We start from the raw sequence: 24,005 nt of genomic DNA on the forward strand, positions 1-24,005 counted from the left end.
AGCTAAGCAACAACCTGCTCTAATGAACTTTTACAGAGAAAAGCTGCATTTCAATCACAGTGATCCCAAAGGTCTTTTCCAACCAGGTGGGGGTTGGTCTCTTCTCCCAGGCAACCAGCACCAGAACAAGAGAACACAGTCTCAAGCTGCACCAGGGGAGATTTAGGCTGGATGTTAGGAAGAAGTTTATCACAGAGTGGTTGGCCATTGGAATGTGCTGCCCAGGGAGGTGGTAGAGTCACCATCACTGGAGGTGTTTAAGAAGAGCCTGGATGGGGTGCCATGGTTTAGTTGATGAGATGGTGTTAGGTGATAGGTTGGACTTGATGATCTCAAAGGTCTTTTCCAACCTGGTTAATTCTATTCTATTCTCCGTAACTGAAGCATGTCCAGAGAAGGGCCACGAGGAAGAGCAGAGGGCTGGAGCTCCTCTGCTATGAGGATAGGCTGAGAGAGCTGGGGTTGTTCAGTCAGGAGAAGAGAAGGCTCTGAGGAGACCTACTTGTGGCCTTTCAACATCTGAAGGGGGCTACAAGATAGCTGGGGAGGGACTTTTTAGGGTGTCAGGGAGTGATAGGGCTAGGGGGGATGGAACAAAACTAGAAATGGAAAGATTCATTAGGAAGAAGTTCTTCCCCATGAGGGTGGTGAGACACTGGCACAGGTTGCCCAGGAAAGTGGTAGAAGCCTCATCCCTGGAGGTTTTGAAGGCCAGGCTGGATGTGGCTGTGAGCAACCTGCTGTAGTGTGAGGTGTCCTTGCCAATGGCAGGGGGGTTGGAACTGGCTGATCCTTGAGGTCCCTTCCAACCCTGACGCTTCCACAGTTAAAAAGACAACGGCAGTGAAACACAGTTTCTGGGATTGAATGTATTTTACTCAGTATGTACACAGTTCTCCAAACACATTGAGCCATCCAAAGGCAGTGGGATTGAGCACCTCATCAGCTGTTACACGGTCTTAGCTGGTTTTGCTTCCTCCAGCTCAGCCTCCAGCCAGCGGTACCTGCGGTGGCGGCGCAGCACTTCGATGGCTTTTTGTTCCAGGGGCGTTGGCTGAACACCCAGGTCTTCTAAACCAGGAAGGTCAGGAAGGGTCATGTCTGTTGTGTGAAACTTTGCAACCAAAACAAAACAAGCAAAAGGAGAGGGGGGGGGGAAATCAATAATGATCCTTACACCAAGGTGTTCCCTCACAGAAACAAACCAGCAGAAATCCATCCCGCCAGAAACACTTCACTATGCCCGACAACAACTCTCCTGGGACATTCTGCTCAAGGGTGTTTTTCTGCCCCCTAGAAAGAACCCCACCATAAAATACACTCATGCCATGAAAATGATCAGGGGGTTGGAGCACCTCTGCTACAAAGACAGGCTGAGGGAGCTGGGGGTGTTCAGCCTGGAGAGGAGGCGGCTCCGGGGAGACCTAATAGCAGCCTGCCAGTGGCTGAAGGAGGAGCCAAGAAGGATGGAGAGAGACTGCTTACAAAGGCCTGCAGTGACAGGACAAGGGGCAATGGCTTCAAACTAGAGAAGAGCAGATTTAGATTGGACATGAGGAACAAGTTCTGCACCATATGGGTAGTGGAACACTGGAACAGGTTGCCCAGGGAGGTGGTTTGGGCCCCATCCCTGGAGATATTCAAGGTGAGGCTCAAGAGGGCTCTGGGCAGCCTGATCGAGTTGAGGATGTTAGAGGACACAGTCTAAGGCTGCACTAGGCTGGAGGTTAGGAGGAAGTTTTACAGAGAGAGAGTGATTGCCCACTGGAATGTGCTGCCTGAGGAGGTGGTGGAGTCACCATCACTGGAGGTGTTCAGGAGGAGACTTGACAGGGTGCTTGGTTGCATGGTTTAGTTGGTTGGGTGGTGTTGGATGATAGGTTAGACACGATGATCTTGAAGGTCTCTTCCAACCTGGTTTATTCTATTCTGTTCTATTCTATGTCCCTACTGACTGCAGAGTGGGTTGGACCAGATGACCTTTGGAGGACCCTTCCAACCCAGACCATTCTATGATTCTATGATCTTGTAGATCTGAAGACCAGACACAAATGTGGACTCAGCCAACTGTGCACCAGTCCCAGTCCCTCTGCTGATTTTGATTCAGTCTTTTTTCTTTGGGAGGAGGAGAAGAATCAGTGTGGCCCTACACAGAAGGATGATGGCACTATAGACCTTGACAAGAAATACAGAGGTTCTGCATCTGGCAAAAAAGTCCTTCAGGAATGAATAGCAAAGAAACATGCAGCAAGGGGCTTCAGTTTCTCTCCATCAGACACACAGCATCAGTAAAATTATTGCATTGCAACCACAAAACTCAGCCAAATTTCCAATGGCACATCTGAACTGTGATTATATACATTCTGCTTTGCCAAGAAAATGTATGCTGAACTGTTTACCTGGATCACAACAACTTCATGGTAAGCTGCAGACTTGGGGATGTGTGGTTGCAAAGCTGCAACTCAGAGAGGGACCTGGGGGTATTGGTTGGTAGTTGACTAAGTCAGCAGTGTGCTCAGGTGGCCAAGAAAGCCAATGGAATCCTGGCTTGAATCAGAAACTCTGTGGCCAGCAGGGACAGGGAAGTGATCATCCCTCTGTACTTGGCACTGGTGAGGCCACATCTCAAGTATTGGGTTCAGTTCTGGGCTCCTCACTATAGGAAGGACATTGAGGTGCTGCAGCATATCCAGAGAAGTGCAATGAGGCTGGAGAAGGGCCTGGAGCACCTGGGCTGTGAGGAGAGGCTGGGGGAACTGGGGTTGTTTAGCCTGGAGAAGAGGAGGCTCAGGGGAGACCTCATTGCTGTCTACAACTTCCTGAAGCGGGGCTGTAGCCAGGAGGGAGTTGGTCTCTTCTCCCAGGCAACCAGCACCAGAACAAGAGGACACAGTCTCAAGCTGCACCAGGGGAGGCTTAGGCTGGAGGTGAGGAGAAAGTTCTTCCCTGAGAGAGTTGTTAGCCATTGGAATGTGCTGCCCAGGGAGGTGGTGGAGTCACCGTCCCTGGAGGTGTTCAGGAGGGGATTGGATGTGGCACTTGGTGCCATGGTCTAGTCATGAGGTCTGTGGTGACAGGTTGGACTTGATGATCTTTGAGGTCTCTTCCAACTTTGGTGATACTGTGATACTGTGTGACGCTGTGAAGGCTGAAGAAGAGGAGGCTGAGGGTAAACCTCATTGCTCTCTACAACTACCTGAAGGGAGGTTGGAGTGAGGAGCGGGCAGCCTCTTCTCCTTGGTGGCAAGTAGGGGTCGGACCAGCTGACCTTTGGAGATCCCTTCCAACCCAATCCACGCTATGATGCACAGACATTGCAGCCCTCCTCCAGTTCAAGTTAGAAATACACAATGAAGCATTTCCCAAGAAGGGTTTGTGGGCTGCACTTACCCGGTCCACTTTGTCTCGTGTTAACCACGGCTCGAAGGGATTCATCTCAAAGAACCTTGCAACTAAACTGTAATCAGAGAGAGCATTGCAGAAGTGCAGTCATTACCCAGAGGCACAGGAGAACTGGTTAAAAACATTTCACACTTTAACAGGCAGTGAGCAAGAGCTTGTTGTGTAGCTGCTCTTGCACGTTATGAATTCATTAAAGCAGGGAATGCGCCAGCCAGCAAGTTCTCAGCTGTGTTTCTGGTAGCTTTAACTGTTTGCTACTGAACTATTTCAGCTCCTGCTCTTTTAACTTTGGAAGGGGATGAGAGGAGCAGGGGGTCTAGAAATAAAATGAGGGTTAGTGGAGGAGCAGGGAGCTAGAAATAAAATGAGTGTTAGTGGGGGAGCAGGGAGCTAGAAATAAGAACGAGTGTCAGTGGAGGAGGAAAAACTCAACCTCCACATCCAGCTCCCCACACACACCAGAGTTCAGTCTTGCCCCTGCCTTTCCTCCAGTCCCTGTTCCCTAGTAGTGTAGGCAGCAATCCAATTAGCCATCAAGTTTGATTCAGTGCCTCCCTGAGCAAAAAAACATACTTGCTGACAACTAAATGACTTAACAGCCAGACAAACAAGCTGATGGAATCCTGAGCAATCTGCATCTATAAAAAGGCTGAGGATTAGCATATTGGCAGTTTCCAGATATGAAGCTTCCCTTGCAAGAATGAAGGTCTGACAGAGGAAAAAAAGAAACAGAAGTGACAGAATACAGAATTAACCAGGTTGGAAAAGACCTCAGAGATCATCAAGCCCAAGCCCTGGTCGATGGTAGGCTGAACATGAGCCTGCAGTGTGCCCAGGGGGCCAAGAAGGCAAATGGCATCCTGGCCTGTACCAGGCACAGTGTGGCCAGCAGGAGCAGGGAGGTCATTCTGCCCCTGTACACTGCACTGGTTAGGCCACACCTTGAGTCCTGTGTCCAGTTCTGGGCTGTAGCCAGGTGGGGGTTGGTCTCTTCTCCCAGGCAACCAAGCACTAGAACAAGAGGACACAGTCTCAAGCTGCGCCTGGGGAGGGTCAGACTGGATGTTAGGAAGAAATTCTTCATAGAGAGAGTGATTGCCCACTGGGATGTGCTGCCCAGGGAGGTGGTGGAGTCACCACCACTGGAGGTGTTTAGGAAGAGACTGGATGAGGCACTCAGTGCCGTGGCTTAGTTGATGAGATGGTGCTGGGTGATAGGTCAGACTTGGTGATCTCAGAGGACTTTTCCAACCTGGTTAATTCTGATTCTGATATGTAAATTCTGATATATTCAGTGACTCTGGGTGGGGGAAAAAAAAGGTTACATGGAGTTAATTCCAACTACACCTCCCACATAGGTGGAAGCCTGAGGAGGTGCCTGCACCTGAGCAGAAGCCTCAAAGCCAGCTCGTAAGTACCTAGGGAAAAACAGTTGTTACTTGACATGGTAGGATTTGTAGCAACAGGCAGGATTAAGTAACCAGTGCAGCACTTAGTTATCCTTCTGTGCCAGCTGGTGGATCCCAGGTTTCTTAGTGCAGGAAGGGTGCCACTTACTGGTAGAGAGGCCGTGGAAGGGGGTAGGGAAGAAAGGCTCGAAAGGAAACGGCGTAGATGTATTCGACCATGTCGTACAGCAGGTACCGGTTAGGTCTGAAACAGAAAGCAACAAACAGCTAAGTTCACCTAATTTACCTAAAATAACTGCAGCAAGAGGCACATTTTAAAGCCCTCCACCTCCAGGCCTACCAAGGACTTGTTTTCTTGCATCTAAGTTTGCCAGCTGTGTCGTTTTGTCTTACGAGAGTGGAACAGATCCTGGCTCTACAGATTCTGTGCTGTCTTCCCTGTGGCAGTCCTAGGCTGATGCCTGGGAAATTTTCCACAGATCTTGAGTGGAAAGTGGTAGAATGTAAATAAATTACCATTGGATCTAAAGGGAAAATAATGATAAGGTCTAAATGGCCTGCATCAGGAACAGTGTGGCCAGCAGGAGCAGGGAAGTCATTCTGCCTCTGTACTCAGCACTGGTTAGGCCACACCTTGAGTCCTGTGTCCAGTTCTGGGCCCCTCAGTTTAGGAAAGATGTTGAGTTGCTGGAACATGGCCAGAGAAGGGCAACAAAGCTGGGGAGGGGTCTTTTCCAACCAAAACAATTCTGTGATTCTATCCTCCCAGTGATGTGAAAGCACCTTCACATTACTCATGTTTTGTGTTGCCATTCATAGTCCTTTCAGATCATTATTAGCTTTTTCCTCTTCATTTGCTAGGTTTTGAACAAAAGCAGCTGGAAGACCTGCCTGTGACAGAACACCAGCATACAGCACACCTAGCCTAGCTGCCAGGATAACATCATCCTCAATAGCTCACTCACAGCACTGAACAATGTGGCATCACATCAGTAAAGGATGAACCAGCAATGCACTGGTGTGCAGCACTGTGCCCAGGTGGCCAAGAAAGCCAATGGCATCCAGGCCTGTATCAGGAACAGTGTGGCCAGCAGGAGCAGGGAAGTCATTGTGCCCTGTACTCAGCACTGGTTAGGCCACACCTTGAGTCCTGTGTCCAGTTCTGGGCCCCTCAGTTTAGGAAAGATGTTGAGATGCTGGAAGGTGTCCAGAGAAGGGCAACAAAGCTGGGGAGGGGTTTGGAGCACAGCCCTGTGAGGAGAGGCTGAGGGAGCTGGGGTTGCTTAGCCTAGAGAAGAGGAGGCTCAGGGGAGACCTTCTTGCTGTCTACAACTACATGAAGGGAGGTTGCAGGCAAGTGAGGGTTATTCTCTTCTCCCAGGCAACCAGCACCAGAACAAGAGGACACAGTCTCAAGCTGCACCTGGGAAGGCTTAGTCTGGATGTTAGGAAGAAGTTCTTCACAGAAAGAGAGCTTGGCCACTGGAAAGTGCTGCCCAGGGAGGTGGTGGAGTCACCATCACTGGAGGTGTTTAGGGAGAGACTGGATGAGGCACTTGGTGCCATGGTTTAGTTGATTAGATGGTGTTGGGTGACAGGTTGGACTCCATGATCTTGAAGGTCTATTTCCAACCTGGTTCATTCTATTCCATTCTATTCTATTCTAGAGCTGTGACTGCAACAGCATCACAAAATGAACATAGGAAAAATGCTGTCATTTCAGACAAGGCTTCTGGAAAATCCAGATTACTATGCACTTTTTTGGTGTCTCAGAAGGGATATGCACAAGAGCTGTACAGCATCATTTGTATCTTGACTGGAAGCTTTTAAGGCCAGGCTGGATGGGGCTCTGGGCAACCTGATCTAGTGGAAAGTGTTCCTGCCTGTGGCAGGGGGCTTGGAACTAGATAATCCTTGAGGTCCCTTCCAACCCTGACCATTCTGTGATTCTGCTTTCTTTATCAGTTCCAATGTTTTAATCCATTCTATTTCCAAGTGATTTCCACTCAGCTTCAGGAGAATTTTCTCCCCATCCATGTTGCCTAGCATGTTCCCCAAGGCTGCCTACTTCTCTGTGCACACACACACATCAAACTAAACGCAGTGGGGCCCAAACTGGGATTTTCAGAGTACTCACAGTAACAGCTTGAGTCATTTTTCCTCCCAAAAAGGAGGTGGAATTTATTGCAGCTCAAACTGTGTGCATGGATGGAGAAATTAAATGTCCTGTGCAGCATGCCAAAAAATGACACTCAAAAGTAAGTGCTGAAGTTAATTAGAATCAGAAAAGTAACCTACCCAGCCAAGGCGTATGTTTTCCCTTTGGCATCAGGGTCCTTAATTGCATTAATTATTGCCTTTGCTACATCAACCACCTGTGAGAAACAAATCCAGGCAATTACCAATAGGAAACACACACACACACACACAAAAATAAGGCAGGCATGCAAGCTTTCCTCTTTCAGAAGTGAGGGGAAAAGAAGACAAACCAACAAACCCAACCCAACCAACCAACACCCTCCACCCCGCCCCCAAACCCCAAAAAACAACCACACACACACACACACACAAAACCCCAAACCCCAAATACCACAGACAGACATAGAAAGGATTGTGGATTGTCTTCTTGAACACTCACATAGACTGGTTGCTTCACTGTCTTTTTGCCCAGAGCGATGAGAGGCACTCCACCAAACCAGCGCATGTCTGACAGAAAGACACAGACAGCATCACAGAATGTTAGGGGTTGAAGGGACCTCAAAAGAACATCCAGTCCAACCCCCTACCTCCCCCCCACCAGAGCAGGGTCACCTAGAGTAGGTCAACACAGGCATGCAACCAGGTGGGTTTGGAATGTCTCCAGAGAAGGAGACTCCACAGCTCCCCCTGGGCAGCCTGTGCGAGGATTGCGGTACCCTCACAAGGAAAAGGTTTTTCCTCCTGTTCACATGGCACCTCCTCTGCTCCAGCTTGCACCCAGTGCCCCTTGTCCTGTCACTGGACAGCACTCCAGCCTCCTGACACTGCCCTGCACACCTTTATAAACATGAATGAGGGCACCCCCAGGCTCCTCTGGTCCATGCCAAAGAGCCCCAGCTCCCTCAGCCTGTCCTCAGCAGGGAGATGCTCCAATCCCTTCAGCAGCTTTGTGGCTCTGTGCTGGACTCTTTCAAACAGTTCCCTGAGGTCCTTCTTGAACTGAGGGCCCAGAAATGGACACAATGTTCCAGATGTGGCTTCACCAGGGCAAAGTAGGGGGCAAGGAGAACATCTCTTGACCTACTGACCACAGCCCTTCTAATACATCTCAGGACACCATTGACCATGAGCATATTGCTGGCTCATGGTCATCCTTCTGTCCACCAGGATTTTCAGGTCCCTTTCACTTTCAGTGTTCTCCCACAGGTCAGTCCCCAACCTCTACTGATCCATGGGTTTGTTCTTTCCCAGATGCAAGACTCTACACTCCTCCTTGTTGGATTTCATTGCTTCTCTTTGCCCAGCTCTCCAGCCTGCCTAGGTCTGCCTGAATGGCAGCACAGCCTTCAGGTGTGTCAGCCAGTCCTCCCAGTTTGGTGTCATCAGCAAAGACTAACTAGATTCAGAAAGAGTTCAGTCATGAGATGAAAGTGTGTTTCCCATCACATACCTTCAATTACACAAAATATGGGATGGGATAGGAGTAGAATAGGATAGGAATAGAATAAGAATAGAATTAACCAGGTTGGAAGAGACCTTTGAGATCATCAAGTCCAACCTATCACCCAACACCATCCAATCAACTAAACCATGGTACCAAGCACCCCATCCAGGCTCTTCCTAAACACCTCCAGTGATGGAGACTCCACCACCTCCCTGGGCAGCACATTCCAATGGCCAATCTCTCCTTCTGGGAAGAACTTCTTCCTAACAACCAGCCTAAACCTCCCCTGGCACAGCTTGAGACTGTGTTCTCTTGTTCTGGTGCTGGTTGCCTGGGAGAAGAGACCAACCCCCACCTGGCTACAACCTCCCTTCAGGTAGTTGTAGAGAGCAAGAAGGTCTCCCCTGAGCCTCCTCTTCTCCAAGCTAAGCAACCCCAGCTCCCTCAGCCTCTCCTCACAGGACTTGAACATGGTACATTTCTGATGAAAGCACACCTCCCTGCTTCCCAGAAGCAAATCCCATTTTCCCTCTGCACAAGAACACAAACCATACCTGGCTCTGTCATTTCAAGAGCATACATACTTGCATAATGATTGAGAAATCGATCCTCTCTCCCAAACATCTCAGAGGGCTTCAAAATGATAGCACCTGGAAATTCCTCCCTCACTGTTTTCTCTCCAACAGCCTAGCATGCAATTAAAATGAAAGCATTTGTTAGATCCATCCTGAAGAGATCAGAAGCAGCCTTTTCAGAATGTAGGGCATCCTGACTGCAGCAGTGAAAGAAATGCCACCCTCAGCAGCACAAAGATTATTTGTATCAGAGACATTCAATCTTTGAGATGCAATGCTCAGGTAAAGGTCTCAGCACATCCCATAAGTCCCATACAAAATGCAGATCATTTCTTCTCTTTGAGATACTCACAGAATTGTTAGGGTTGGAAGGGACCTCAAGGATCATCTAGTTCCAGTCACCCTGCCATGGGCAGGGACACCTCACACTACAGCAGGTTGCTCACAGCCACATCCAGCCTGGCTGCAAAAGCCTCCAGGGATGAGGCTTCCACCACCTCCCTGGGCACCTCCCTCCTAACATCCAATCTGAATCTACCCCTTTCTAGTTTTGCTCCATACAGAATCATGGAATTATTCAGGTTGGAGAAGACCCTTGGGATCATTAACCCTACTTTACTCACCCCTAAACAATATCCCCCAAGCACCAATGCAGTGCAGTCTCACTAGTCAAGTGACACAAACTTCAAATGGTGAAGGCCCAAAAAAATAAGAGGCCTAACCTAAGTAAATCTCTTGCTCATTTCAGGTTAGAGCTTGGAAGAAAACAGAAGGTTTACATAATCCCTAATGTATCTGAGGAGACCTAATTGTGTCCTTCCAGTATCTGAAGGGGGCTACAAGAAAGCTGGGGAGGAACCTTTTAGGATGTCAGAGAGTGATAGGACTGGGGGGAATGGAAAAAAACTAGAAAGGGGTAGATTCAGATTGGATGTTAGGAAGAAGTTCTTCCCCATGAGGGTGGTGAGACACTGGCACAGGTTGCCCAGGGAGGTGGTGGAAGCCTCATGCCTGGTGGTTTTTAAGTCCAGGCTGGATGTGGCTGTGAGCAACCTGCTCTAGTGTGAGATGTCTCTGCTCCTGGCAGTGAGGTTGGAACTGGCTGATCCTTGAGCTCCCTTCCAACCCTGACAATTCTATGATTCTATGACTATCAGAACACTCTAAGAACTTGTTAAGTACAGTTAGAACCTTCAGTGGCAGCTCCGTTCCACAAGTGGCCAACAGAGTACTCCCTAATTTTCCTATAGAGTTGTTATACCCTGAGGGTTACCAAACCTTAATCCCAGTTGTACAAGAAAAGTTAAACTAAAGAGAAGGCAGAGTACAGGGAGCTCAAACAAAGCAAAAATAGCTGAAACTGGCTAGATTTGAAAAGGGAAAAATGGTTACATTAAAAAGAAAAATCAGTAACAAAAAAATGATCATAGAATAGACTCATAGAATCAATAAGGTTGGAAAAGACCTCAAGGATCATCAAGTCCAACCTGTCACCCAACACCTCATGACTAAACCATGGCACCAAGTGCCACACCCAATCCCCTCTTGAACACCTCCAGGGACGGTGACTCCACCACCTCCCTGGGCAGCACATTCCAATGGCTAACAACTCACTCTGGGAAGAACTTTCTCCTCACCTCCAGCCTAAACCTCCCCTGGTGCAGCTTGAGACTGTGTCCCCTTGTTCTGGTGCTGGTTGCTAGAAAGAAGAGACCAACCCCTTCCTGGCCACAACCACCTTTCAGGTAGTTGTAGAGAGCAATGAGGTCACCCCTGAGCCTCCTCTTCTGCAGGCTAAGCAACCCCAGCTCCCTCAGCCTCTCCTCACAGGGCTGTGCTCAAGGCCTCTCCCCAGCCTCATTGCCCTTCTCTGGAGACGTTCAAGTGTCTCAATATCCTTCTTAAACTGAGGGTCCCAGAACTGGGCACAGGACTCAAGGTGTGGCCTAACCAATGCTGAGTACAGGGGCACAATGACCTCCCTGCTCCTGCTGGCCACACTATTCCTAATGCAGGCCAGGATGCCACTGGCCTTCTTGGCCATCTGGGCACACCACAGGCTCATGTTTAGGCGGCTGTCAACCAGCACCCCCAGGTCCCCCTCTGTTTGGGAGCTCTAGCATCACAGTCAATTCACAAACTGATTTGCTTCAATTAGACTCAGCTGGAGGGCACAAAACCCCCCAACCTCCCCCCCCCAAGTTTTAAAAAGCAAGCTCTCAGAAAATACATTCCAAAGGACTCCAGACTTACTTTATTCCTGAGGTATTTGGAAGGACTCTTCAGGCTAGCATTCAAGTGAGAGATATGGATGAACGTTTCCACCCCAGCTTCTCTACTGATCTGTGCAAGGCTTTTAGGAATATTTACAAATTCATCTTCAAAACTGAAGTTTCTGGAAAAGAAAAAAAAAAAGTTGGGGCAAAAAAAACCCCCCCCCCAAATTTTACTTTCAGAGCAAACTAACAGTGCCTGCCTGCCAACTCTTTAGCAAACACTACATAGCACTTGAATGTCTTTCAAAAACTCCTCCTCATTCTCCCTGTTGGAAATTAGATTGCCTTTTATGAGGGATTGTTCAGGTAATAAAAACTAGAGGGAAGTGAAATGCAGAAGTAAGCTTCAGGTAGCTTTAACACTGGCTATTTGTCACCTGTTAAATCAGTGGGGCAAACCCTCTTGCCCAATTATTTGTGGTGGATGGGATAGGGTAGGATAGGATAGGGTAGGATAGGATAGGATAGGGTAGGCTAGGGTAGGCTAGGCTAGGGTAGAATTAACCAGGTTGAAAAAGACCTTCGAGATCATTGAGTCCAACCTATCACCCAACACCATCTAAGCAACTAAACCATGGCACCAAGTGCCTCAGCCAGTCTCTTCTTAAACACTTACAGTGATGGTGACTCCACCACCTCCCTGGGCAGCACATTCCAATGGCCAATCTCTCTTTCTGGGAAGAATTTCTTCCTAACATCCAGCCTAAACCTCCCCTGGCACAGCTTGAGACTGTGTCCTCTTGTTCTGGTGCTGGTTGCCTGGGAGAAGAGAATAACCCTCACTTGGCTGCAACCTCCCTTCATGTAGTTGTAGATGGCAATAAGGTCTCCCCTGAGCCTCCTCTTCTCCAGGTTAAGCAACCCCAGCTCCCTCAGCCTCTCCTCACAGGGCTGTGCTCCAAACCCCTCCCCAGCTTTGTTGCCCTTCTCTGGACACCTTCCAGCATCTCAACATCTCTCTTAAACTTAGGGGCCCAGAACTGGACACAGGACTCCAGGTGTGGCCTGACCAGTGCTGAGCCCAGGGGCAGAACAACTTCCCCTGCAACAGAGGGACTTGGCAATTCCTTCAGGCTGGGTTGCCTTTGTTGGTTTATATAAGAAAGTTTTTCAAAGTGTGTGTCACATGGGCCCACTTCCCCATTCCTCTCTCTGGTCTAGTAGCCTTAATGATTAAAATAGCTCTGAGGAGCTGAGGAGCTCAGAACTGGATACAGGACTGAAGGTGCAGTGTACAGGGGCAGAATGACCTCCCTGCTCCTGCTGGCCACACTGTTCCTGATGCAGGCCAGGATGCCATTGGCCTTGGCTGCCTGGGCACAATGCAGGTTCATGTTCAGCCTACCATCAACCAGTACCCCCAGGTCCCTCTCTGCCTGGCTGTTCTCCAGCCACTCTGACCCCAGCCTGTAGCTCTGCATGGGGTTGCTGTGGCCAATGTGCAGAACCTGGCACTTAGATGTGTTAAATCTCATGCCCTTGGACTCTGCCCATCTGTCCAGCCTGTCGAGGTCCCTCTGCAGAGCTCTGCTACCTTCTAACAGATCAACACCTGCCCTCAGCCTGGTGTCATGCACAACTCCTCCCAAGTGGGAACAAGTCTTTTTAAGAGGAGTGCTGCATCCTGAAATCTGCAGCAAGCTTTTTTTGTTTTTCCACACCACCTGTTCAAAATCTGACTCCTTTTGATGTGCTCCACTGCACTACAGAAAATAAAACAACTAAGCAAAACAAAAGAAAACCCCACAAAGCTCCAAAACTCTGAGCAGTCCTGAGTCAGGGCAGATGCTAGGCATGGAGGGGGGAGTGGACAAAGCCCAAAGAACACACATTTGCTTATGCAAATGGAGGATTTTACCCTGACAGCACAGTTAGAACCATTTCACAGCAGCTGCAAGAGACTTCAAGAGAAGCATGCAGAAAGAACAAGCCCAATCATATGGCATTCAAGGGGCCTAAATTAGGGGCTTTAACTGTAATCTAGTTTGGCAGCTGATCAAGAACAATACAGAAGCTCTGCCTCCAAGCAGAACTGACACTATAGGCTGGCAACAACTGCAAAATTCTTTCCAACCATCCCAAGACTGCACAGAAAGTAAATTGGCTTCTCATGTCTTCAGGCTGCCCTTGCAAGCACCCCACTCCAGCTTCTCCACTTGCTCTGGGTAACAAACATCTTGTTCAAATGCCTCTCTCGCTGTTCTTATCTACTCCCACAGCTCTTCAGATCCCACTGGAGTCTAAAGAAAGCATCAAAAATAATAATAATAACCAAAGAAATAAGTTATTTTTGACCCCTCAATAACTAATCTGATCCTGGGAACCATCCCTCCTGTTCTACACACAAAAATAGATTCTGGAAACACAGAAGAAGGAACAACATCCCTCCTGTAACTATGGAGTCCTCAAACAACATAGTACACACAGTTGAGCCTGTGCACCACTACTCAGCAAGGAAGAAAAGTTTGTAATGGCAGGCTTTCCTTTTTTTGACTGAGCTAATCTCTGGGGTTTTCCCTCCCCCCTCCCCTTCCCTGCTTACATTTTGCATAGACTTTGGGATGATCAGCATGGTTAGGGTGACCTCGTGTTTAATAGACCACAGAATGGCCACAACAACCCCAGGCAGTGCTACAGGCTGGGGGCAGAGTGGCTGGAGAGCAGCCAGGCAGGAAGGGACCTGGGGGGACTGGTTGATAGTAGGCTCAGCATGAGCCTGCAGTGTGCTCAGGTGGCCAAGAAGGCCAATGGCATCCTGGCCAGCATCAGGAACAGTGTGGCCAGCAGGAGCAGGGAAGTCATTCTGCCCCTGGATTCATAGAATACATAGAATAAACCAGGTTGGAAGAGACCTTCAAGATCACCGCGTCCAACCCATCAACCAATCCAACACCACCTAAACAACTAACCCACGGCACCAAGCACCCCATCAAGTCTTCTGAAAACCTCCAGTGATGGCGACTCCACCACCTCCCCAGGCAGCCCATTCCAATGTGCAATCACTCTCTCTGTATAGAACTTTTTCCTAACATCCAGCCTGATTCAGCACTGGTTAGGCCACACCTTGAGTCCTGTGTCCAGTTCTGGGCCCCTCAGTATAGGAAAGATGTTGAGTTGCTGGAAGGTGTCCAGAGAAGGGCAACAAAGCTGGGGAGGGGTTTGGAGCACAGCCCTGTGAGGAGAGGCTGAGGGAGCTGGGGTTGCTTAGCCTAGAGGAGGAGAAGGCTCAGAGGAGACATTCTTGCTCCCTACAACTCCCTGAAGGGAGGCTGTAGCCAAGCGAGGGTCGGTCTCTTCTCCTAGGCAACCAGCACCAGAACAAGAGGACACAGTCTCAAGCTGTGCAGGGGGAAGTTTAGGCTGGAAGTTAGGAAGAAATTCTTCCCAGAAAGAGAGATTGGCCATTGGAATGTGCTGCCCAGGGAGGTGGTGGAGTCAATGTCCCTGGAGGTGTTCAAAAAAAGTCTGGATGAGGCACTTAGTGCTATGGTTTAGTTGACTGGATGATCTTGGAGGTCTCTTCCACTCTGGTTGATTCTATTCTATTCTATTCTATCCTATCCTATCCAGTCCTATCCTATCCTATCCAGTCCTATCCTAGGGTTCCAACACCACCTCTGCTATCAACAAGTATACACCACGTGATGACAACCTCATGCAATGCAGTGGTCAGTTTTGAAATGTCCAAGAAGCTTTAACATGTGCTAAGACTCCTCTGCTTTTGAACCTGGTCAAACTACCCAGAGCCAGAAGGTTTTGGGGGGGATTTAACTGATATTTCGTTGCTGCTGTCACACATCTTTTCAACAACAACAAAAACCCCTCTCCCTTGTATAAATCAAACTTATTTCACATGAGTCCAGAAATGTCAATGGAGGAAGTACACATGAAGTAAGTCTGTGAATGATAAAGAGAGATTACACTTTCCCCTTGGGCCAACTGCACCACCTCTCTTGCCTTCCCTCACTCTCACATTACCAAGACATTTCTTTCATTTGACAGCAACAAGCATTTAACTCAATTTAGCAGCAGTGTAAACCAATTCTGACAGCTTGGTTTGTACATTTTCACCTACCTACACAGAGAGAAGTCTGAAGAAGATTAAAAAAGGAACCAAAAAAACTTTGCCAGAGGCATCAGACAGAAATCAATTTAGGTTTGGTGGGCTTTCCACCAAATAAATAAGCTATAGACTCCAACAGAGAAGTAAGGAGCTAAATGACTATCAAAGGCTTTAAGTTAAGTGGAGGAAAGGGAAGGGGGGGGAGGAAGGAAAGGGAAGGGGGGGGAGGAAGGAAAGGGAAGGGGGGGGGAGGAAGGAAAGGGAAGGGGGGGGAGGAAGGAAAGGGAAGGGGGGGGAGGAAGGAAAGGGAAGGGGGGGGAGGAAGGAAAGGGAAGGGGGGGGAGGAAGGAAAGGGAAGGGGGGGGGAGGAAGGAAAGGGAAGGGGGGGGAGGAAGGAAAGGGAAGGGGGGGGGAGGAAGGAAAGGGAAGGGGGGGGGAGGAAGGAAAGGGAAGGGGGGGGGAGGAAGGAAAGGGAAGGGGGGGGGAGGAAGGAAAGGGAAGGGGGGGGAGGAAGGAAAGGGATGGGGGGGGAGGAAGGAAAGGGAAGGGGGGGGAGGAAGGAAAGGGAAGGGGGGGGGAGGAAGGAAAGGGAAGGGGGGGGGGAGGAAGGAAAGGGAAGGGGGGGGAGGAAGGAAAGGGAAGGGGGGGGAGGAAGGAAAGGGAAGGGGGGGGAGGAAGGAAAGGGAGGGGGGGGGAGGAAGGAAAGGGAAGGGGGGGGGGAGGAAGGAAAGGGAAGGGGGGGGAGGAAGGGAAGGGAAGGGGGGGGGGGGAACGGAAGGGCAGGGGGGGGGGGGAGGAAAGGGAAGGGGGGGGAGGAAGGAAAGGGAAGGGGGGGGAGGAAGGAAAGGGAAGGGGGGGGAGGAAGGAAAGGGAAGGGGGGGGAGGAAGGAAAGGGATTAGAGGTATTTTAACCTAAAATTAATATGGGAATTGTTAATAGATTTCAAAAAAGAACCCTCTTTTAAAGTGATGAGAAGAAAATGCATATGCAGCTAACAGTGCCTGTGCCAAAATTCTATCAAGGAATGCTGCTATTAATCACAGCCTCAGGGACTCTCCATTAGCTATTGCTGTTTATTAACATTTACCAGAGACCAGGAAAAGCTTGATCATAGTTTATTCTATTAGGCTACAATTCATCACTGTGCTGAAGGCACAGGACAAAAGCCCACTTCTGAGCTCATGCAAACAGAACCTGGTGAGCCTCTGCCAGATCTAGGCAGGCACCCCTGAAGGATCTGTAAGCTGCAGCAAAGCAGCACGTGGAACCCTGACAGAACCAAAGCTGTGCCCTAGGAAATTGTTGAAGGAATGCACTTCTCAAGAGCAGATCATAACTACCTCCAAAGCCTGGTCCCAATCTAACTATACAGAGAGGGTGGGGGGGAAAAAGAAAGCAGAGAAGAGAATTACTTTGTTTCCCATTCCTTTCCAACAAGATTAATGACCACATTGCTGTGCTCCACGGCTCTTCGGATGGAGTCTTTGTCCTTGCAGTCCCACTCCTGCAACCAGAGCATCAAACAGGGGAGGTGGGGGGGGAGGGGAAGAGATAATGTGTCAATAGGCACAATCAAAGCAAGCTCTTTCACACCATTGCCATTTAGAGGCTAAACAAGAGCTGCAGTTGTGACTTTGAGAACGATTTAACAGACTTCCTTGTATAGCAATGCTATTGTATTTGCTCTAAAGCCAAAGCCAAAGCCTTACTAAGAAGAGAAGCTGCCCCAGGTCACCCATGGGCCGCAGATACATGAGGTCATACTGATCACAGCGATAGGGGATGATGACTTGGGATCCAATGCGACCTAGGCATGCAAAACAGAAGGAGAAGTTCCACTCAGTTCAAACTACTGCATAATATTAAGCACATAAACTTCTGAAGACACAAAACATCCTCTTTTTCTGCCCCCCCCCCCCCCCCCCCCCCCAGTATCACAAAGGCTGGAAAAAAAATCTTGCAGGTGAGCTCTGTGGATTGAAAGCTGTGGAACTAACCACTCTGCTCTTCTCACAGCATCACCAAGGTTGGAAGAGACCTCAAAGATCATCAAGGCCAACCTGGCACCACAGACCTCATGACTAGACCATGGCACCCAGTGCCACGTCCAAGCCTGACCTTGAGTATCTCCAGGGATGGGGCCTTGAATACTTCCCAATATAGAATAGAACAGAATAGAACAGACTAGAACAGAACTGAGAATAGAATAGAACAGAACTGAACAGAACTTGGAAAAGACCTTTGAGATCATCAAGTCCAACCTATCACCCAACACCATCTAATCAACTAATCCATGGCACCAAGCACCCCATCCAGTCTCTTCCTAAACACCTCCAGTGATGGTGACTCCACCACCTCCCTGGGCAGCACATTCCAGTGGTGAACAACTCTCTCAGTGAAGAACTCCTCTCCAACTTACTCACCCTCTCAGCACTACAGCACACCAGATACACAACAAAGATATACTGAATGGTTATCTGCAAAGCTAAAAGTAGAATTCCACTGAGTTTTTCAATCTCCATGACTGGAATTGTTACACAGGGACATGCTTGAGGGCTTAGGCTTGGAAGACAAAATATAGAAGCTTGTTAACAAAGATTAACAGAATAAAACCTTAGTGCACTCTGTGGATATCATAGAATCCCTATCAATGTGCCACAGCTAAGGATATTTACAGAAGTCACAGAATGGCAGAAACATTTGGGTTGGAAAAGACCCTCAGGATCACCGAGGCCAACCCAGAGCCTTACTCTATAAAGTTCAGCCCTAAACCACATTGCCAGGCACCACATCCAAACCACCTTGAAAGACATCCAGGCTTGGGGATTCCACCACCTCCCTGGGCAGCACATTCCAATGCCTGACCACTCTTGCCCTGAAAAAGTGTTTCCTAATGTCCAGTCTAAACCGCCCCAGTGGCAGCTTGAGGCCATTCACTCTTGTTCTGGGAGAAGAGACCAGCACCAGCCTCTTCAGAACCTCCTTTCAGGCAGCAGCAGAGAGCAATGAGGTCTCCCCTCAGCCTCTTCTTTTCCAAACTAACCATCCCCAGCTCCTTCAGTTGCTCTTCATCAGGTTTATTCTCCAGGCCCTTCCCCAGCTTCCTTGCCCTCCTCTGCACTGGCTCCAGCACCTCCACACCTCTCTTGTATTGAGGTGGCCCAAACTGGGCACAATACTCGAGGTGTGGCCTCACCAGGGCTGAGTACAAGAGGACAATCATCTCCCTGCTCCTGCTGGACACAGCATTTCTAATCCCAGTCAGGATGCCTTTGGCTTTCTTAGCCACCTGGGCACACTGCTGCCTCATATTCAGTTTGTTGTTTCTCCACCTTTCTCCATATTACATGCATTACCCTTCCATACCTTTCTTCATTCCCTTCCTGATCCTAACATAACTATTATTCTGAAGAATTAGGCTAGCTATTAGAACTTTTACCACCCATGTGTCACATGTAAGGATGTTTGTATTAAAATATATTGGGTGGTGGAAATATGAAGAGGCTGAGGGAGCTGGGGTTGCTTATGCTGGAGGAGAGGAGGCTCAGGGGAGACCTTTTTGCTCTCTACAACTACCTGAAGGGAGGTTGTAGCCAGGTGGGGGTTGGTCTCTTCTCCCAGGCAACCAGCACCAGAACAAGAGGGCACAGTCTCAAGCTGTGCCAGGGGAGGTTTAGACTGGATGTTAGGAGAAAGTTCTTCCCAGAAAGAGAGATTGGCCATTGGAATGTGCTGCCCAGGGAGGTGGTGGAGTCACCATCACTGGAGGTGTTTAAGAAGAGACTGGATGGGGTGCTTGGTGCCATGGTTCACTTGGTGTTGGATGATAGGTTGGACTCGATGATCTCGAAGATCTTTTCCAACCTGGTTAATTCTATTCTATTCCATTCCATACTGTGAGGTATTCAAGGCCCCATCCCTGGAGATATTCAAGGTCAGGCTTGACAAGGCTCTGAACAACCTGATCTAGTGGAGGATGTCCCTACTCACTGCAGAAGTGCTGGACAAGACGACCTTCAGAGGTCCCTTCCAACCCAAACCATTCTATGATTCTATTCTAAGTTGCATGAAAGAAGGGGGGAAATAAACCCAACAGGAAGAGCTATTTTCTAAACACTTAAATTCCAAAGGGCACTTTTCAAGAGTTACAATCAAAGCCCTTCAAACATTTCAGGAAAATGTCCCAGTGAGCCCAGAAGAAGACAAATTAAATATATGCTTGGAGCTCAGATCTGCATTTAACAGACTGAAAGACAGTACTTGCAGGAGAATTACTTATTTTAATGACTTTAACCTTCAAGAGCTGAATTTCCAAAGATTAAGAATTTTTTGCTCATTGTCACATCTTGGATCTTTAGCAGACCGAGCACTATGAAAGCATCACACAAAACACCTTTTAAGCCCCAAACTGCCAGAGAATTCTAGGTTATCCTGCAACCTGCATCAATATGAATCAATGGATCCATGTCCAAATGGAGGCCAGTGACAAGTGGAGTCCCTCAGGCATCAGTCCTGGGACCAGTCTTGTTCAACATCTTTGTTGGTGACATGGACAGTGGCATTGAGTGCACCCTCAGCAGGTTTGCTGATGACACCAAGCTGTGTGATGCAGCAGACAGGCTAGAGGGAAGGGATCCATCCAGAGGGACCTTGATAGGCTGGAGAGGTGAGCCCATGACAACCTCATAAGGCTCAACAAGACCAAGGGCAGGGTCCTGCATCTGGATCAGGGCAATCCCAAGCACTGATACAGGCTGGGCAGGGGCTGGCTTGAGAGCAGCCCTGAAGAAAAGGACTTGGGGGTGCTGGTGGATGAGAAGCTCAACATGAGCCAGCAGTGAGCACTTGCAGCCCAGAAAGCCAATCCCATCCTGGGCTGCATCAAGAGAAGCAGAGCCAGCAGGTCCAGGGAGGAGATTCTCCCCCTCTACTACTCTCTGGTGAGACCCCACCTGGAGTATTGTGTCCAGTTCTGGAGCCCCTATTACAGGAAGGATCTGGAGGTGCTTGAACTTGTCCAGAGAAGGCCCATGAGGATGATTAGAGGGCTGGAGCTCCTCTCCTGTGAGGACAGACTGAGAAGGTTGGGGTTGCTCAGTCTGGAGAAGAGAAGGCTCTGAGAAGACCTTCTTGTGGCCTTCCAGTATCTGAAGGGGGCTACAAGAAAGCTGGGGAGGGACTTTTTAGGGTGTCAGGCAGTGATAGGACTGGGAGGAATGGAACAAAACTAGAAATGGGGAGATTCAGATTGGATGTCAGGAAGAAGTTCTTCCCCATGAGGGTGGTGAGACACTGGCACAGGTTGCCCAGGGAGGTGGTGGAAGCCTCACCCCTGGAGGTTTTTGCGGCCAGGCTGGATGTGGCTGTGAGCAACCTGCTGTAGTGTGAGGTGTCCCTGCCCATGGCAGGGGGGTTGGAACTGGATGATGCTTGAGGTGCCTTCCAACCCTGACAATTCTATGATTCTCAAGCCAGTTCTGTTAAAGACACTACATGGTTTGCTTTGGCAGTGCTCGCAGGGAACGTTACCTAAGCGGTTGACAACGTAGCGCCCCAGGAACCCTGTGGCTCCGAAGACAGTGGCCACGATGCCGCTGACCGAGGATCGTCCACTCCTGCCGTGAGGGATCACCGCATGATGAACTTGACGGTGCTGCTGCAGCACAGAAGGTGCTGCAGCCAACACAGAAATGCCAGGGCCTGCAACACAAAGTGGGAGGGAAATCAGCTAAAGGCAGCACATCAAGCCATAATTCACATTATTCTTCTCATTACAGAATCACCAAGGTTGGAAGAGACCTCAAAGATCACCAAGTCCAACCTGTCACCCAACACCTCATGACTAAACCATGGCACCAAGCACCACGTCCAATCCCCTCCTGATCACCTCTGGGGATGGTGACTCCACCACCTCCATGGACAGCACATTCCAATGGCTAACAACTCTCTCTGTGAAGAACTTTCTCCTTGCCTTCAGCCTAAACTTCCCCTGGCACAGCTTGAGACTGTGTCCTCTTGTTCTGGTGCTGGTTGCCTGGGAGAAGAGACCAACCCCCACCTGGCTACAACCTCCCTTCAGGTAGCTGTAAACAGCAATAAGGTCACCCCTGAGCCTCCTCTTCTCCAGGCTAAACAATCCCAGCTCCCTCAGCCTCTCCTCACAGGGCTTGTGTCTATGATCTTCCTTCAGAGGAACTTCCCATGTCAAGACTCCTGACAGGCTATTTGGGAGACACCTGAATAGGTCAGAGGACAGCAGGCTTGGGAGACCTGTTGTCAAGGGCTGGGGCAGATCCTCCCTTGCCTCCCACAGGGGCAGAATTAAAATGAAACTCAGGCAAACGGATTGCAGAAGTGATGGAAAGTTTAGATGGGAGAGCAGTGAGTGTTTTACAGAAGCCACAAGCATAGAGTGACAAAAGAGATCCCAAAGCATACAGAGCCCCTTACAGCACATCCAGAAGCATCCCAGCATTTCCATCTCCCTACCCCAGGACTATTTCTTGCCCCCCTCCACTCTTAGGTTAATCTCAGCTGGCCAGATCTGAGATTGCCCTTCCCCCTTCTCCTCCCAGGAGAAGGAACTAACAAATTCTAAGGGTGTTTATCAGCAACAAAATTTATAAACCCCTTGATTGCAGCAGTTCCAAAGCTTAGTTTGCTTTGCAGGACAAAGACCACCACAGCCTCTGCCAGTTTCAGCAATTTATCAACATACTGTGGTGTCCCTGCCCACGGCAGGGGGGTTGGAACTAGATGATCCTTGAGGTCCCTTTGCAACCCTATGCTATGATTCTATGAACACCTCTGCTACAAGGACAGGCAGAGGGAGCTGGGGTTGCTCCTCCTGGAGAAGAGAAGGCTCCAGGAAGACTTAATAGCAGCCTTCCAGTACCTGAAGGGAGCTTCTAAGAGGGCTGCAGAGAGGCCTGTAGTGACAGGACAAGGGGTAATAGATTGAAATTAGCCCCTCCTCATATGAAAGGTGCTCCAGCCCTCTGCTCATCCTCGTGGCCCTTCTCTGGAAGTCAGTAATACAGCTTAGCAACTCAGGATAATATAACTTAGCAGAACCATAACCCTTTTCAGCCCCTCCAGACCAAGCAACACTGCTTAAAGCTCTGTACTCCTGTGTAAACAAACTTGCACGGGGGGATTCTTTCCCCAAACAGTAGAATCTAATCCTCTTCACTAACCAGACTCTATTTGTCATTGGAAGTTAACTTTGACAACCCAGATTTTAAGCTTCTGCTTGAATTAAAACTCAAATATTCACAGTAAAACCAGAACCACCTTTTTATTGAAAATATACATGGATGCAAAGAATGGTAAATTTCTGACTCTTCTTATCAACTAACAAAGCCTCTTTACCATCTCCCACTTTGCCCAACAGAGGAGCATGTGCTGGAACTAAAATATGGTTCTATTTTGGTAGCAAAGACCCAAATCCAAGCTTTAAATATAGTGTCAGTACTTTAGCACGCTTATAGGCCACGGACAAAGCGTCACGATCATCTAAGAAACCGTAAAAGGAATGCGGGCTTTTAGGGCAGTATTTATTTGCCGAGATCCTGACAGTTCCAGAGACAATATCCTGTGCAGCTGCATCAGGAGCCTGAGCTGATCCCGTGCACCCCTCTGAGCTACAAACCGCAGCTGCCTGATAAAAAAAATAATATAAAAAGGAAGGCAGAAAGCAGATCACTTCTGGCGCAAGCTGTTATTTCAGTCAGCTGCGTTTCAGACGCTGGTCTGTGAGCTCCCTCCCCCAGGCTCTACTCCGGGGGAACCTCTGCGAGCCAAGGCAGGCCCGCGGGCGGGCGGCGGCCACGACACCCTACGCACTTCGGGCAGAGAGCGCAAGAGCTGCCTGACTCCCCGCAGGGAACAGCGGAGACCCGGCACCAACCCCTGGTCGGCGGTGACACTCACCTGCCCTTGGCAACAAGAGGCCGCGACGAGCGCTGCAGCAGCGAGCTACGGCCGCCATCTTGCCTTACCCACCGCCCCCCGCGGCGGACGGCAGGCGGGCAAGGCCAAACTTCCTCCCCCTGCGTGCGCAAGCGCGCCCCGCTGGGCGGGGAGTAGCGCTCAGCGACTTGGACAGGGTTTAAAACACTCCGTTTTAACCCAGCTTCGGTTCTGACAGAGGCGGGGCTTAGCAGATGAGCTGGGGCTTGGGGCAGAGGGGTAGATTTTAGAACGTTCAGTTTTAACTCGGCTTCTGTTCTGACAGAGATGGGGCTTAGGTGACCATTAGGCTGGATGTTAGGAAGAAGTTCTTCATAGAAGGAGAGATTGGCCATTGGAATGTGCTGCCCAGGGAGGTGGGGGAATCACCATCACTGCAGGTGTTTAGGAAGAGGCTGGATGAGGCACTTGGTGCCATGGTTTAGTTGATTAGGTGGTGTTGGGTGATAGGTTGGACTTGATGATCTCAAAGGTCTGTTCCAACCTGGTCTGGTTCTATTCTATGCTATGCTATGCTATGCTATGCTAGTCTAGTCTAGTCTAGTCTACTCTATTCTGTTCTATTCTATTCTATTCTATTCTATTCTATTCTATTCTATTCTATTCTATTCTATTCTGTTTTAACCCAGCTTCTGTTCTGACAGAGCTGGGGCTTAGCAGATGAG

General features: G+C 49.3%; 1 protein-coding gene across 1 annotated transcript; it reads right to left on the minus strand.

Moving 5' to 3' along the window:
* Positions 1 to 862: 862 nt before the first annotated feature.
* Positions 863 to 23,415, minus strand: NDUFA9 (NADH:ubiquinone oxidoreductase subunit A9). Its single transcript, XM_009909852.2, has 11 exons — positions 23,302 to 23,415; positions 20,899 to 21,069; positions 17,079 to 17,176; positions 16,782 to 16,873; positions 11,283 to 11,424; positions 9,039 to 9,141; positions 7,450 to 7,517; positions 7,110 to 7,186; positions 4,960 to 5,055; positions 3,391 to 3,457; positions 863 to 1,114 (listed from the first exon to the last, which is right to left on the minus strand). The coding sequence occupies exons 1-11, from the start codon at positions 23,357 to 23,359 to the stop codon at positions 950 to 952; spliced, it is 1,137 nt and encodes a 378-aa protein (XP_009908154.2). The 5' UTR covers positions 23,360 to 23,415; the 3' UTR covers positions 863 to 949.
* Positions 23,416 to 24,005: the final 590 nt, after the last annotated feature.

This window comes from Dryobates pubescens, unplaced genomic scaffold (assembly GCF_014839835.1).
Source record: "Dryobates pubescens isolate bDryPub1 unplaced genomic scaffold, bDryPub1.pri scaffold_94_arrow_ctg1, whole genome shotgun sequence".
NCBI lineage: Eukaryota > Metazoa > Chordata > Aves > Piciformes > Picidae > Dryobates > Dryobates pubescens.